Raw genomic sequence first — 17735 nt, forward strand, 5'->3', positions numbered from 1 at the left:
GTAGAACCAAACTCAACTCACTCGGTGCTCAGGATTGTTCTTTTGTTTCTGCAGCACCTTGATCTGCACAGCTTGATGCAAAAGCAGATGGGAAAACGTAGCTTAAGAAAAGTTGTTCCTCCGTACTCTGCCACAAGTTTCAGGGCTTGTCTAAGCCCCTCTTTCAGCTTCAGGATTTGTTGCACATTCCATCGCAACAAGCCAGGGGACAAAGGCTTTGCCAAAACCTGCAAGACCTCTCACCAAATGCACAACTCAGCAGCTACTTGCAGAATGTGGTCATAACGTCCTGCATCAGAGTCAGGACTGACAGTAACCTACAGCCACTCCACAAACACCCAAGGAAGTGAGCAAACTCACCGCCCACAGACACCAGAGATTTTTTTTCTATCACAGCACAAGCCTGCCTTATCTTAGTGCACTCTTCAAGTCTTCAAAGGGAATTCCTCTTTCACTGGCTGCACAGCAATAATTATTTCAAGTTAACGTATTAGGAGCAGAGTTGTACTTTTCCCACTCATGTACAGGGAGAGGGAAGGCAAGTTAGTGTGGGTGGGCAGGGATGGTGTAAAGGCAAAGAATGCAAAGACGAATCAGTATTTGTCCAAGCTCAGATTCAGTATCTCTTAGGAAACACGTGGGAGTGAAGATTGAAAAGGAGGTGGGAGAAGGAGGGAGCTTCACTATATGGAAATATTTCCATGAAAATGTGAAAATTTAATAGATCCTTACTCATCTTCCCCTCCCCCAGGCTATACAAAGCATTAATTAAAGCCAGTTATTCCCAAGCATATCTGATTTACAGGTGAAGCCTGCTCTGCTGCTTTAGCAGGATAGATAGATCTCTACTCATCAGGAAAGACCCTGTTTCTCTGGCACCACCAATGCTCCATCCAGGCAGTGATCCTACGGCCACGTGCATTTGTACATGATTCTGTACTGTAAGGCAGCACACTAGGCTGTATCTCAGATTCACATTTTACATACAGCATTGATAACAGAATGAAAACAAAGGAAAAGGAATTTTCTTGACCCAAAACATTGAAGACCAGACCTGCTAGGAGCACAGAAGTAACGGCTGCAGACACATGCAGCAAAGCCCTGGAATATGCCCGTCACAACTCACTTGCCATTGATGACTCCATCAGGATTAAGCATGGGGACAATCTTGAAAATGAAACATTTCCGCAGGAGATCGGCTATGGGATCACTGCTCACGAGGAACTCCAGGGTCCCCTTCATGACCCAGCTGGCATTGGTCTCACCAGGGTGAACACGGGCCATTAGAAACACATAAGGACGATTGCCTGTAAAACACAGCAAAAAAACCAGCTAGACAGGACTTTGAACAGTATCATTGCAAGTGGTTTTATTCCTTTTTAATTGAGATAAAATCCCAAGAGGTATTTTAGGGACAACACAACCCTACATAGTCCAGACATTTCCTGAAGGTGCTGTTTGCCAACTGATCCTAGGTTTGGTTCTCAGAAGCAGTGCTAGTTTCATCCCTATGTCTTTGTTTTATGATACCTTACAGCTATTTGCACATGCCATTAGAGGGCATTCTGCATGTGCAAGTTACTGCCTCTCAAAGCAGCAGCAGCTCATTTTCTGGCAATTCTTGAGGGTTCAATCCTATCAAACTTCACTAAGTTTAAAAAGGCAGCTAGAAATTGCTTTATTTTCTAAGGTCCTACTCCTCTTCTAGTAGTTCACCATTAACAACTGAGAATTATCCAGATCTCTAAGCAGACCTGTCCACCTGTAAGGGCTCCAAGGACACGCAAGCTGCCTCATCTCTGGCAATAATCTGTATGGTAGGGTTAAAATCATAACTAATCAAGTTAAATGGATATAATTAAAGAAAATGCAGGAATATGTTAACCAGATAAGCTGCTGGAGTAGAGTACTCAAAATTAACCACCATTTCATAGCATCCAAGAAAGGCAGGAGTAGCAAAACACATAGTTAAGGCAAGCTGGTACTTCTGGTGGAAAGACAGATTTCAGTTTTACATAATATAGATGCACAGTCAGATTTGCAAAGCTGCTTTCCAGAAGCTGCAACTGGAAGAGCAGCTGTTTCTATCAATACATTTGGCATGGGAGACAAAAGCTGTAGGAATCTGGGACGGGGATAGGGTTTGGGAGAGGCTGCTTTTCTTAAAAAAAAAAAAAAAAATGAAGTCTTACTAAAATGTTAATTGATAAGCTTTACTGAACCTGTTTCAAAATAAACTTGCAATTTCACAGAGTAAGTTCCCTTGTTACCAGATAGATTATTTGCTGTTGCTGTTAAAAAGCACCTGCATTTGTTCTAGCTGTAAGTCTCCAAAAACTCTCAGTAAACGTATGCTCAGAAAAGACCAAGTTCGACAGCAGATTCTTTGAAGATCCCATCTGTACTCAGCATACTCCACAGATGGGCCACGCAAACAGGGCAAGGCAGAAAGAGGCACCTGCCAGGTGCAGAAAATAAAGGGAAAGGATAAAGCAATTATTTCTCTTAAAATGATCCTTTTGTGAGCACTCACAATCTCAGGCCATTGTCACAAGTCAACCTGACAGATTTACTTTAGTGGAAACCATTATCTGTCAGGGCATCACAGCGACGCCAGGCCAGGCAACATCAGAGCTCAGACTCTGTTCCCTTGCTTGAATTGAGGGACCCCAGCTGACAGGCTTGGGAGTGGTACCAGGACAGAAAACAAAACCAAAGGCATCAGCTGAGTGCCCTTGTAAACAAATGCTGAATTAGCAACTCATACACCTTCACCCTTAGCTCCCCAAGTTGTCCTTCAATTTCCAAATGCTTTACAAATCGTAAATCAGTTAACATGAAACAGGGAGGTAGAATGCCATGCTGAAAAACAGAATAAGCCAGAAGGAATAAGCATTATTTTTCTCCTTAACTGCACATTCTGTACAGTTCTGCTCAATGTGTACATTGCAGTACAATTTATTTACACCTTTCGGGGATGCACTCAGATTTGGAAACAATCCCCATTCCACATTTCTGTGCTTTCCTCTTAAGCAGTTGGTGGGCACTGGAAGAGTGAATTGCACTCGCAGCTCAAAGAGCTCATACAGATCAATCATATCCTGGTCCAGTAAAGCAACTGGAACTCTGTTTCTCAACTGCCATGTATTAGTCTTATCATTCTTACACCTTACCTTACTGGAAGTTAGTATATTTTGACCAATCCGCATACACAGGTGCAAGAGAAACTCACACATTGCAAAAGATTCCTTTAGCTCCTGCAGAACTATGAGCCATTCTGATATATTTTCCCCTCATGCACTAAGCAGGTCACCTCATCATAGAAGGACCTCACATCGGCCAAACAGGACCTGCCTTTCATAACCCTGCACTCACTGGCCTGTTCACCTGGCTGTCCTTTATGTGCCATGTGATGGCGCCCAGGATGATCTGCTCCATAACCTTCCCTGGCACCAAGGTCAGACTGACAGGCCTGTACTTCCTGGGATGCTCCTTTCAGCCCTTCTTGTAGATGAGCATTGCACTTGCTAACCTCCAGTCAACCGGGACCTCCCCAGTTAGCCAGGACTGCTGATAAATGATGGTAAGTGGCATGCTGAGCACTTGTGCCAGCTTCCCCTGGGTGGATTCCTTCTGGCCCCATAGACTTGTTCATGTCTAAGCGGTACAATAGGTCACTGACCATTTCTCCTTGGATTATGGGGGCTTTGTTCTCCTCCCCATCTCCAGATCCGAGGGCTGGGCATTCAGAGATCGTCCGGTCTTACTATTAAAGACCAAGGCAAAGAAAGCATTCAGCTCCTCAGCCTTTCCCTCATCTGAGGTCACTATTTCCCCCCCACCGTGTCCAGTAGAGGATGAAGATTCTCCTTAGTTGTCTGTCTGCTGTTACAGTCTACCTTAGTAACGCCTTAAAATAGCAACAAGCAAAAACTAGCTTTCACGAAGGTATCAGCTGCATTTTGCCATTTCCAGACATTTTCTTCTTTCTCCCATCACCATGATTTAGTGCTGTTTTGCAGGCTCACTGCCGAGCTAAACTTACAGGACTGTGCTGTTGTAGCTGAGAATGAGGCTCTTGAGGACTCCTAATGGACAACGGCTGTAAATAGCACAAAGCAAAATAAAACGTGTTCTCTTTTGCAATTGATGAATACAGCTTTAACAACTCTTATCTCTTCTGGATAGTGGGAGAGAGCACAGCATCTTAATTGAAAGGTTCTTTCCTCAGTCAAAATAAGAAAAGAAACTCTAAGCAAGGGCTTTCTCATCTCAGAAAGCCAGGAAATTGGCCATAATAATTCTGCTAATTGCATACAACATGGAACTGGCAGGGACCCGAGTTCTGTTTCTTCCTCTCAAGGCTGATCAAAGTCAAGCTTGTCTTACTTAGCTTCAATGTCAGAAAAGCTTCTGGAGTTTCCAGATCTTAAAACCCAGGAAGTGGGGGGCAGGGGAAGAGAGCAGGCAGAGATCATTTAAGTTGTTTCCCTGTGGGCAATCATGGAGGGGCCCAGAGCCTACAGGTCCAGCCAAGGAAATCTTTCAGTTCCAGTTAGAGCTTCCTTTAAAAGCTCCCCTCCTGACAAGCACATCCGCAGCTCTGACATCCCATCCACAAGAGAATCATAACAAAGGTCTCTACCAGCAAGCAAACTGCAGAGCTTGTTAACTGCCTGTTCCCTTCACAGAAGCCATCACAGACAAATCCCATATCCAAACCCTGTGCTCCCCCAGACTGCACCCAGCATGAAGACTAATGAAGCAGCAAATAGAGCAGAGAGCTAATGACATGGCCATAAAACTTGCTACCCTTGAAACACCTGGGAAACAAAGATTTAACTCTGTGGCAGGCAGGAGACGCTCAATCCTATGCTTTACAGCATATCCAGTTACTCACCTGCCTTGAAATTATTGTGCTAACTGTGATAAAGGCTAGAGCTCATGAAAGCAGTGGGCAGCAGCGCTGGCCAGCCATACTGAGCACTCCGGCTGGCAGGCACCAGGCAAGATTTCTGCATGCACTTCAGCTGCTTCACTTCATTCCCAACTTTGAACACCCCCATGACTGCAGTCCTGACCAGACCGCCTCAGTACTACCCAGAAGAGCTTACTGGTTTACACTGGTGCCTAACTGCGCTCCTCTCTGTGCTATTTCAGAGCACTAACTCCTGTTGCCTGCTAACCCTATCTTCAGGACAACCACAAGTTCTCTCATATACACCGTTGCAAACCCAGAACTGAGCTTAATTGTTCAAAATTCTCAAGCTAACACTTAGGCAGATCGTCCCCAGGTTCTTGGGAAGCTTCCAGGACACTCAGGTTAGCCATTTATCTCTGCAAAGCCCACATGACACGTAACCTTCTCTGGAAATGTAAATAATAAAGAGAGAAAGCAGAGGAACCTTTTCATGCTACATAAAGCCTTATCCAGCAGATTATGTCTCGTTACACTGTCTTACATTTCAACATGCCCAGAATATAACGTGGCACCAACAATACCTGAGGTGAGAGATAAAAGCATCACTGATTCCTCTCACAAAACTTTGAGCAAACCTCTTTGAGGAATAATTCTACTAATGTCACTTCCCATCTCCCCTTCTCTTCACTCATCTTGACTGTGGATATATGCATGAAAATAAGAACTTTGTTCTTCCAGTACTGCTAACTTGCAGCTTCATCTCCCACCTGTTTTAAGGATCCTCTTCTAGTCATGTCACCAAGGTTTGCTAAGAGGTGACTTTGATGTCACTAACCGTGACATCAGCTGGAGAAAGAGCAGCCTGAAAGAAATGAACAAAACCCCATTAACACAGCAGTGTCCCTCATCAAGAGGAGCACAGAAAGGAAATGAAATGCAGTTCCAGATGCCCTGACCTGGACTGATGTTCTAAATCATTTCAAGCTGAGATTTGAGCCTTGCCATTTGTAAAGGGACAGAGCAATGAAACAACATAGGGCTGGGATTTTATAAGGAGTCAAAGGGAATTATTTACACAGCATGTGAGAAATTCAACCTAGATCCACATCTTGACTGGATTTTTTTTTTCTGGCTGTGCTTCTGCATACCTCTCTTCCCTTTATCCCAAGCCCAGGGCCATTAAGACACAATCTTTCTTTTTTTTTTCCCTTATGCCTAAATACAGCACGACTTTATCATGAGCATTACACAAACTGAAGGGCCAAGTTCACCCCAGGACACAGTAGACAGAACCCAAGAAAGCTAAACTCTCCCTTCCAACTTAATTAGCTGTGGCCACTACAGGGTATTCTGAGAATCAGAAAGATGGGTAAACAGGAGCACCATCGCATAGCTCTTCCATGTATGTCACAGCTGCATCCTGTCCTGGATACATCTGATATGCCCAAGGCTGCACAGCTACACAAAGCCAGAGAGAAGACAGGATATGGGGTGATGTACAATGAATATATTAAAGTATGTTTGTAAAAAGCATCAAATACTGAGATCACAGAAAAGATGAGCCTGATCTAAGGCAGAATCTGTGTCAGATGCTTTACTCCCCTCTTAAAACTTTTCCACTATGTCAGTCTTTTAGTCACCTTAAGATAGAATAATTCTTTCATGCCCATCTCCCCCCACCCCAACACTGCTGTCTCCTTGCTGACCCTGCTTTCGGCTGAATGCTCCAAAAGCCGACACATCTTAAGACAGGCAAACACAGAGTCTGGCAGGCCCAGCTGTTGTTTTCCAGAATTATCAAACTATTCCTTTCTTAAATAGGTCTATAATACATGCATTATTACTGTTACCTACAGCAAAGAAGCGACCGTTACGAATCGCCTCAGCTGCCTGTTCTCTAGCTTCGTAGCTTGGTGGGGGGAGTCTGAGGCTCCAAGTTGCTTGGCAACCTCCTTTTGTGCATGTGTTTTATGAATTTGCTCACCTCTGAATCAGAGATGATCAGGGAGATGAATGTGGGTACTGACCACCCAGCTTTGGTGCAGCCTGACATCCTACTAGTGCTGTTTAGCTCCGGGTAAGCAGCTGTGATGTCTGTTTTGGGGCAGGCTCTCCAAGCATGACCTTCTGTACGACTGAAGCCAAAGGAAACCCACATGAACTAGTGCCTGTTCAAATCAAAGCAGACCTCTTGCAGAAGACTGGGGAACATCAGAATCTTATTTTCAAAACTTGCACCCATGGAAAAACCTACAACAACCCCTTGCAAATTGTTTCAGTTTATAACTAATATCCCCATCTTAAGTGCATGCACCTGCATCAGTTTAGCTGAAATTTCCAACTACTGCACTATGATCTATTTTTGGATATACCAACTCAACATTCACTGGCATATCCTACCTCAGTCTGCACCCCCTCTGAGCTGCTCAGGTGACATCAAGCTTCAGAGCTGAAGCTGTGTAGCTGTTACAGCGCAGCTACCTTAATAGACTGATGACAAGGAAGCCGCCTTGCATTTATCTGTCCCTAAGCAGAGGAGTTCCTCTCCCTGGACACACCTCCGGGGCCGGGCACAGCCTGCAGTCTGGCACTGGGACCACAGCTCTGTCTGGGCAGCTGCATCTGTCATGGTGAGTGCAGAGCTTAAAGAGGACATGGCCTTCTGCTGGGTGGAAACTATTGCTCCCTGGTCAAGCCAACAGAGCGACAGGGCCCTTCCTGCACCCTGGCCACTGGTGCTCCCAGGGGTTCCCATTATAGCATTGAGGGGCTTACCCATGTTGGTCCATGTTGCCCAGGTCTCCTCAGCTGCTGTCACAAAAGCTATGGGCTCTGGAGGGTCTCCCCACTACCCTTTATTCCAAGGGAATAAACTCAAGATGAGGGACATCTGGTTAGGAAGAAGTACTGCCAAGAAGGATCAGGGGATTATAACAGATGAGTTTGTGATGCAAAGCAGTTCCAAAAACAGCAGCTCTCCTGGGATGTCCTAACAGCACGGCTAAGTCAGGGAACATTGTTACTTTGCTCTGCTCAACCCAACGATCAACAACAACAACAAAATAGCTGCAGTGTTCTGCCCACTGCTGGGCACCATGGTTTACAAATTAATTTGATGAAAACCGAAGAGGTCATCAAGAATGACAAAAGGTTCAGAAGCCATAGCTTGCAAAGAAAGATTGGAGAAAATAGCCTTTAAACTCAGAAAAGAAAGATGAAGAGAGGAAGGAGATCATCTTTCAATTGCAGAAGGCTGCGCTATAAAGATACCAATCAGTTGTTCTCACTGTCCACTGGGACTAGGCTGCATAAAAAGAAATGCAAGCTCCTGCCTCTCAGCTAAGCCAGTCTGTAGTGACTTGGCTGCCTTTCCTGGTGTATATACACTACCTTCTGCTAGGTCCTTATTCCTTAAGTCCTGCGTCAAGCTACTCCACTATAGCACCCAGAACAGTACGAGGCCTATAGCCACACGGGTTACTCTAGCTACCCCTTTAGACATTAGCTCCAGGATTCCCCTCTAGTCCTCTGGAATTATCTCTGTGGTCAGAGAGCTGCTGGAATCACTGTCCCAGTCCACTGGGCTCTTCAATCGCCTCTTTTGCTCTCTTTGATGAAAGGTGTTTGCTTACTAAACGTTAGCCACTTCAAAATTTGTTAAACATTAGCCACTAAGCAGGAACTAATCAGAAATATTTCATCATCATATATTTGGCACTGTTTGGGCTTCTGCCCACATACGCATCAAAAATATTTACAGAAAGTTCTGTCTTACCTGCTCTGTTAGTAACAGATTGTAGCAATATGATTATTGGGATTTCTTTCATTAGCAACTATCTTCCAAAGCCCTATTATCCTTAAGACTACTAGTTCTCAGTTTCTGTGTATGCACCCTTTGAAAGGGGGGAGATGCAAACACTAATATCAGCTCCAAGAGTCCTCCCAACAGATTACCTAGCTAGCTGCCGTAGGGAGCTCCAGATGATCTGTCAAAGGCAAGGAAGGATCTATCAACCCCTGCTTCTATAACATGCACATTGCAATCTTAATTTGTCCTATAGCAGCAGGCAATTTCAGTTACCCAAATATTTTGTACTGCCATGGCCTGACCATCAATCCCTGTGTTTTTCAGCCAGCATGGGAAAAACATAGATTGCCTTGCAGAGGATCAAGACCCCTGAGACATCACAAGTGGAATTATTTTCCAGTTAGGTACATGTGACTCTCTTACCTTCTGGGTGTTTTCGTACTAATATAACACCAGCCTGAGAAAAGTACTGATTCTCAGAAGACTGGAAAACACTGAGAAGAGATCCATCAGCCAGGCTGTACATTGTTCTCAATCAGTATGATTAGCAAAGTGGCAGCATTGCCCTGAGCTGTCCCACGCCTAAAAGAAGGTGCAGACAGGAGGTAAGTGCAGCAGAGACCTACAGAATAAGTGCTGCACAGGCAGTGTGCAGAGATCCATAGAGCTATGAAATCCACGGGCTCTTTTCTGAGAGAAGGATTTCATCTGAAATGAAAATAGGCAGGAGGAGCAGACTGAAAAAGCTTCCATTGTCATAAAAATATCTCCCTGGGTAATCCACAGTGATGGGAAAAGGAAACTCTGATAATTTATGTGACAGTTTAATGGGATTTTGGTGACACATGATACTTTAGAAAGAATTTGCGCAAATAGGACAGACAGGACTTTAATAAGGCTTCAGGTCCAAAACAGCAATATTTTTCAGCCCTTACTTTTACATTTCAATCTACTTACTCACAGCCCATCCATCTCATTTGCAAGGTACTTTTCAGCACTGTAAGAGCAACAACTCTGCACTTTCTGGTTACATCCCTAGCCAGAGAGACCTCTGAGTTTCTGATCCCTGAAGGGATCAAGCTGACTTTGCACCAGGAGGGCAGAGCATCACTGAGCTGTGAATTCCGAGGCACGAGCTGCCCTCCGGCCACGTCCCCAGCTCCACGAATGGCAATAGCAGCTTCCCTGCAGAAATGAAGGGCAGCAGAGGGAGAGTCAGCAGCAGGAGCTGCTTGCAGGGGGACACCCCCAGAGCACGCTCTGGGAGGAAATGGCTTTCACACTGTAAGTAATGCTTCAACCCATGCCTCCTACTGATGAGATACAGCCTTTACACCAGTGTAATACCCTGTGACCTTCTCGGCCATGGCTTTGAGAACAGGCAAGGCAGCAAGAGGAATTGCTTAGAGTACAAAACCAGGGTGAAGGCAGGGTTAATGGGATGAAACTTCAACAAAGGAACATTTAGGCTGAATATCAGCGAGTTATACTGAAGAGTCTCCCCGTGGAGAGGTAGAAGTTAACATTAAAACCACATCGCCCAGAGCGCAAGAAACCATTCTGTACACACCAATCTTGCAGTAGCTGGGGACAGAAATAACCCAAGGAATTTGTTTCCTTTACTAATTTCGACAGATCCAGTTCTGAAGGTCTTATTTTTCTAGAAAACCTCCTTCTGGGAACCTAGGCAGGAGAGGAATGGTAAAAAGCTGTGTGAAGATCTCAGTTTGGTTCAGTCTGTCTGTGACTGCAGCAGGCTAAGATCAACTTAGGACCTGCACTGGGACCTGTTAGCACTAAAACAGGCATGGAAAAATGGAGCACTTGTCAGCAGTTCTTTCACCACTGGAAATAATAGCCAAATTTAACAGGAAAATAAGTTGTCTGTTGTGTGGTCCTTCAAGCTGTTCTGCTCTACAAGAGACAAATTCCATAGTAAAGAGCTTTTTTCTCATAAACTGTCTGTACAGAACAGAGATTTAAAACCCAACTAATGCCACCTGCAGCATAAAGCAATGTTTATTCTTAAATATGTGTTGTGCCTTTAAGAGGCACAGATCCATCTCTGCCTGTGACTTGAGGTCTTCCTCAGGGACTGACTTGTAAAAAATAAAATACATTAAAAGGAAGTGCAATCAGAGCCTCTCATTATCAAAGGGATAAAATATCAATTTTAGTTAAGAGAAAAAGCATCACAGATTGGCTCTGATGGGAAAAATTAAATTCTTGGTCTTCACTTGGTTTGACATTTATCACTCCACTGCTCTAGAAATATCCTGGCAGGGAATGTTTCTTAAAAATATGATCCTGTATTTCTCCTACAGTAAGCAAGCTATGAGAAATTTAACTTGTGTGTTTTGTTACGTATAAAAAATTTGGAGAAAAAGAAAAGAAAACAGACAAATCTACAAAAGACATCTTCTAACACTTCACTACGTCAACATCTTCACAGCAAAGTTCCTTCTGCAGGCTCACCTCATTTGTGGTGTCTCTAAATTGACCTTACATCACTCCGTCCAAGTCTACTGAGATTGGTAAGGTAAAACTACCTCCTGATTCTGAATAACGAACCTTGTCTTGATGGTGAGTTCTTAGACGGGCTCCCCATATGACTGAGCAAGACAATGCAAATAAGGGAGGAACATAAGAAGTCTTTCAATCAGATCATCATGACAGCAAAACTGGTGTAGGCCCAGTGATCTTCTATCATGGCATAAGCAGCACCATTTTTCATATTCTAGACTACGTGGCACGTTGTGTAACAGCCACAAAGCAGAGTTTAAACTGGAAGCATCCAGAATGACGTAGAAATATCTTTAGACTAGAAGACTACTCTGCCCACCCCTGCATGGTACAGCTTTCTGCCTACTTCAGCCTTGACAAGAAGCCTACTTCTACGTATACTTATCTTGATGAAGACCAAAGTAGGAGACACTAACACTTTTTGTCTAAAACATGATAAATGGAACTTCATCTTTTGTTTTTTCCTCCCCTGAAATGTTTTGGAGAATTCCTATTAGTACCAAATCTATTATTAGTGGCCACTCCTAATCTCTATTCCCATACTGCCATCCAGAATCCTAGAAATAACAGAGTTTTAACATCTTGTCTTTAAATTCAGATCAAGAGCTCACACTAGCTGTTCAGACCACAAGCAGAAAGTAATTTTCCAAGAAAGATAACAGAGATTATCCTTGAAGATCCCAAGCAACTTTATACAATTCAACTATTGAAATACCCTAAGGGTGAAAACAGAATCAGGATCATACAGCACCATCAGAATCCCAGAATACTTGACAGAAAACTAGATGGAACGAAATTTGCCACTGCATAAAATGGACACCATGCAGAAATTCCAAAGAGTATGTGGCAAGGCACTAAGGTCAGTAAGAAGTTCTTCCCCTCAGACGCTAGTGAAACAATTTCTGATGAATGATGGCTCTGTCCATCAATCACTCCATCGAGCGGGATGTCAAGCTAGGAAGGTTACTGGCCTGTTTGAGGAAAATTGTTTCTCTTCGGAATAAGAGGGCAGGAAGGCTAGGGAAAGGAACAATATTCCTTTTTGCCCCACAAGTTGCTACAAAACACAGAAAAAGGTACTCCTGAGTCAAGCAGTCAGGCTGCGAAACCGACTTGACAGTCCCAGAAGGAACAAAAGCAGAAGTGGAACATGTCATGTCCTTCCTCTCCACTCCACTTATCATTGCAGAAGTGGGAGTTTTCACATAAGAGGTTTTTGTTCTTCATTTGATATTTCAATTTTTTTTTTTTAATTTCTCCAGAAGGTTAAGGCAAATAATTTAACAGCATAAGAATGGCTGCTAATCAGTTTGTATTTCTGCTCTGCAGCACAGACTAGCTCCACGCTGATACCACGACATGCTTCCTCAATCCCAGTGCCTTCTTGCATTTTCACCCCAACATTTCCCCAGCAGAATTGTGAACTTCTCCAGTTGACACCACCACAGAACCCTTCCATTGTGGCTCAGCTGTTCTTTACAGCCTGTACAAACCACAGCATGAGCTCCCCCTCTTACTTGCCATAAGAAGCATTCCTATCAAAACAGTTTTATTTCAGAGCATTCCCTACCACTTCATCTTCTGCTCTAAAAACAGCTTTTAAAAGAAACACTTATTTAAAGAAAAGAAAATCCCTGTAAATCATGATCATGACAGGCTAATGGCTAGTATTGCAAAGATGATTTATCTTCCTGCTGTATCTAACAAAGATTCTTATGCTAATAGCTTGTTTTCAAAATATGAAGAGACTTCTAACTGATGTTGTCTAACTGCAAGAATATACAGGCAATGAAAACACCTTACATCAAAAAATAACCTTCACCTGCCATCTAATATCCCCATCAGCTCTCAAAGTCAAAAGTTCTCCTTAAATTATTTTTGTTTTCTGTATTATTTATTTTGCTACTTTCATGGATGAAGTAACCAACTATTCAGACTCACTGCCTGTTTGTAATCCAAATTCATTTTAGAGTTTGCACGCATTAGCTGCATGCTTTAATTTGATTTTATTTTATTTCTGTCTATTAAATTTTATTTGAGGCAGGTTAGATGGCTGCATGGGGAACATTTCACAAAGCACTACCCTTTGTGCAAACAGCAATTATTTTATCTGGGCTGAGTTTCATTTCAAGTTACATCTTGATAGGCTGACAAATAAGGTCATGGTATCTGCATTGCAAGCGATATCCCAACTGGTGGAAAAGACCTTTGGCAAGCTAGAAGGCAGGTCCTGGGAGCATTCTGATTAAAAGGGTGTGATATAGGGTACGAAATTAAGCATCAAGTCATCACTTATGAGCAGAAGCGTTGTTTCAGGTCTATATCTACAGACATTCTGCACAGCTTGCAGGCCCATCACCTGTTCAGCACAGGGACTATGAGCATGTCACTACATTTTTATTGCTCATTCACAGTTAGTAAGTGCTAAACGCAGGAAGAGCAGGGATAGTGCGGGCACCACAGCCACCGAGACTCCAGAGTCCTTCATTTGTCTCTTGTTTATTCTTTTGCCTCTGGCCAGTTGCTCTTTGTGAGGCACAATTCCCGTGTGTTGAGTTGTGCCTCACGGTGACCCTCTAGCTGTTGTTTTTGTGCCCTTTCAAAATGTTTGACAAAACTGTCACAGAAGGAGTTTGGCATCTGGAAGCTGTGACAGACACGATATGACCTGATTCATAAAACATAACTAAACAGCTTGGGCTGCCAGAGGCCAGGATTTATAAGACTGAGTTTCAAGAACGGTCCTCAGTGCCTGCTCTTCTAAATGCACTTTGCTACTCTGCCGCAACACAAATTCCCAAGCTGTATTAGGGTGACCTGCAACACCTTCAAGTGACAAAGCACCTGAGACACTAATCTCGTTAGAGCCTACCCTGTCCACTGCTGGTCAGGAAGGGGAAGGAATCACCTTGGCTCTGGTTGCACCTTTTATACCAGGCTACAGGGGTAGGAAGCACTACAAAAACCTAAGACGTCAGCATTTTTCAGAAATTCCTCCAGCACACTGAGCACAAAGGAAAAATCAAGTCACAGACAATTTCTGCTGTGTTCTCCACTACAGCCTCATTTTTACAGTAAAAGCCTCCTTGCATTTGTATTTCTGGCCAGTACAGCCTGACCTACAAGGAATTTAAGATCTTCCTGCCTTCCTATCCACCTCTTCATCTTCACTTCAATCACCAGTTCCAGTCCTTTTTTAGGTGCTCATCACTGGGCCTAAACATCCTTTGGGAGTCCTGTGAAAGTCACTCTAATGCCAACAACAATAAATTCCATCTCACTCATCTTCCCTTGAAACATATCACAGACAAGATTACGCATTTTAAGTGTGTTCCAAGTTAAAGCAGAGATTAAAAAAAAAAAATCTAGTTGCCCAAGGATAAGACACACATCAGTCACAGAATTTGAAGCTCAATATCTGTTTCCCAAGCCCCAGGCATGAAGTAGCCTGTACCATTCACATTCACTCAAGAAGCAAATTTCTACATAATTCATTAGTTCAAGGCACTTCCTCCTCTTTTCATTAGTCATGGAAATGAAATGAATCCTGCACTTAAACATCATCAGTAGAGCCCTCTCAGTTATGTCAATTTTCCTATACCATGATGCTACAACACAGCTGTCATTTTCATTCTGAAATTCATTCATTTCTACCCACCCTTCCTAAAATGAGCAGATACACACAGATGTGCAGAGTGCTATGACATTCCTACACCCATCACTACCACATCATGCTGTCAGGTTCGGGAGGAAAGTGAAAGGTGCTATGAAAGTGGTGAGGGAAGAATGAGAAAAGGAAATGGAATGTAGCAGGTCTCTCTGGTTTACTTGAAAAATAAAAAAAAGAGAGGTCTAGAACACTTGAGAGACTCAAAAGAAAATTCCATAATGCCTTTTTCCCCTGAGTCATCCACAAGTCCTTCCTTATCTATGGGTCAAGACATACCTCCAACCCCATTCTGGCTTCTTCATTCACTCATATTTATGACCTCTGCCCCGTCATGTTGTAATAAACATTTCAGCCTATTTTATTCAACCTTGCCTCTTTCAAAGACACAGAAGCAGCACCCAGGCTAAGACAGAAAACCCACAAAACAGTTTGTTAAACAAATTCAGTGAAGAAAGAAAAGAAAAAGCTTGTAAAAAGAATTACAAAGTGGCGCGGAAAATTGCCTTTTTTTTTCTTCCCCACAGCTAAGTAGCACGACAATTGCAATTGATAGAGCAAATTAAATTCTGAATGCACTGGTGATTTGATGGATATCATTTTCTGAGTGCTACTGAAAAAAATGCCTTCTCTGGGAACCAAAGCTGAGATCTGGAACAAGCCCTGTTGGCTCTGAGGGCCTAGTTTGGTTATGTAAAGTTCATTAACATAAAGTTACGACAGAGCAGGCAGAAAAGGCACGGAACTTCTCTAAGATGCCGCATGCCTTAAGAAAATCTGTCTTGACAAATCTAGCAATGAAATGCGTTAGGAGACCTGTTCACAGGTATAATGGGTAGCTGGTGACTTCAAAAAGCAACTTTCCTCCCACCCCGCTATTTAGAAGGCCAGAAGATATGCTGACTAGTGCTGCTCGTTCTGCTACCTAATTCTGTGAAATCACCTATCAAAATGAGACAAGGGAAATCAGAGAAAACCCAAAATGACCTAGAATGAGGGACTCTATGGACCTATTTTTCTGTCAGCTAGAAACCATTGTCCAACAGTCACCTAACAAATGCCCCGAAATCACACAGCCAAGTTTAGCTCTCTGCAAACACGGGTGCACTTTGCAGTATCTACCCTGTCACTTGTCAGCTAGTTGATCTTATCAGCACATTTGCAGTCTGAACATAGCAGCTGTCTCTGCTTGTTTATTAGCAATTTCTATTTCTGCATTAGGAACAGGTGGGCAAGCTCAGAGAGCTCACAACTTTCTCTTTGATGTGGAGATGGACAAATCCTCTCATTAACAGAACAGCATTTTAAAAAAATCATTACAGGGTATTTTTAGTCCTATTTCATTTTAGTATTGCTGTGTAACTGCAGCCCATTAATCACAAATACTTGTTCCTAGAACCTGTCAGTTGTAAGCAATGAGAAGTGTCAGCAAACTACTAGTTTTAATATATTGCTGTACTACTTTTACTGCTATAAGATTGGCTGCATCAGCCATATAGCAACGGACTCTGTTCTCCGATCAGAGAAATTAAACTCAGTTGAAGAGACCAGGCAGAAATCTGCATAGGCCTGCCCAGAAAAATCAATTTACAGGTGGAAATTAGAAATAGCAGGAGTTCAGAACTACAGATGCAAAACCAGGAGGAAAACAAATGCACACAGTGTACTGCAAAAATGCCTCCTCGCTCACTAATGCTCTTGGGTAGATTAACATTAGGATCAGCACAGAGAAATGCTGTTTGCGATGTTTCACATGAGTGTAGACCCCCTCGCGTGGATGTGGGCAGAGCAGCTGAACAAACTACCTGCTTGCAGCTCTGGCAAACATGCAGTAAAGCTGTTCCGTACAACCCAAACAACTCTGATCATTTGTAATACATGACTAGCTAGGTCAGCCTTTACCAGACGAAAATGCAGAGCTTGGAACATTAAATCCAGAAATTGGATCACTGCTTTCCAGAAAGTTTTCAAAGCCTTGAGGTACCAGGTGAATGACTGTTCTATTTTAAAGAGAGCTGCAGCAGACAGTCTCTCCAAACCAGTCAGCCAGGATTTAAAAGCACCAAGAGACTTCCCAATTTAGAAGGATAAAGGTGAAAACAACATGAAAGTTATAATGCCACCCACACTGTTTCCAAAAGGTCTGTTAGTTCCGTGCATTGTGGCAGGGCTTGCCTGCGTATAGCAGGTCTTTTGTCAGAGTGAGAAAGTAAAGATTCTCAGGATCATGAAAAAACAAGAGTAGCAGGCTTCCCTGTTAGCAGGATGCACTGTGGTTTCTGGCACAGCCTAGCAGTTCTTTAACTCCATCTGTGCAAGACTTGACCATCTTCACCTAAACTGTTCCGAAGCTGAGTTCCCTGACTAAAGCAACGGTTTGCCAGAAGAGCAGCAGAGCCCACTTTTTGCCCACTCCACCCGATCTTACTATCCAGTACAAGTCAAAAAATAGTTTGTTCCCATGAAATTGTCAGGCATCAGAAAGCAACGTGTATCTAGCTCAGTCTGTTCCAGAAAGGAAAAGATACTGAACCGGAGGCAGAAACCGCTCCCTGTGATGAAAAGTGCAATTGTTGGGTCTGGCAGCAGCTGGTCCATGTGCGGCGCTCTGGGAGCTCTCCAGCTACAGGTTACTCTATTGTCGGGCCAACCTGCCAGCTGTCCTGTCCCTTACTCCCTGACCACAGCTTGCCTAGTAGTTACCAGTGAGGAGGTACAACCAAACACAAAGGAGAATTGGTCACAAGAACAGCTCAGCAACTCATCCCCTCTTAGAGGAGTACTTCTTAATTGCCTTACAGACCGCAGATAGGGAA

General features: G+C 43.4%; 1 protein-coding gene across 1 annotated transcript in view; it reads right to left on the bottom strand.

Moving 5' to 3' along the window:
• Nucleotides 1–17735, bottom strand: part of AGBL1 (ATP/GTP binding protein-like 1) — a gene marked incomplete at its 3' end in the record, with an annotated part of 142049 nt that overhangs the window by 82886 nt on the left and 41428 nt on the right. The window contains exon 14 of the mRNA XM_010137966.1: nucleotides 1127–1307. Coding sequence (XP_010136268.1) covers nucleotides 1127–1307 — 181 coding nt within the window. The remainder of the gene's footprint in view (nucleotides 1–1126; nucleotides 1308–17735) is intronic.

Source organism: Buceros rhinoceros, unplaced genomic scaffold (assembly GCF_000710305.1).
Source record: "Buceros rhinoceros silvestris isolate BGI_N320 unplaced genomic scaffold, ASM71030v1 scaffold7366, whole genome shotgun sequence".
Taxonomy (NCBI): Eukaryota; Metazoa; Chordata; class Aves; order Bucerotiformes; family Bucerotidae; genus Buceros; species Buceros rhinoceros.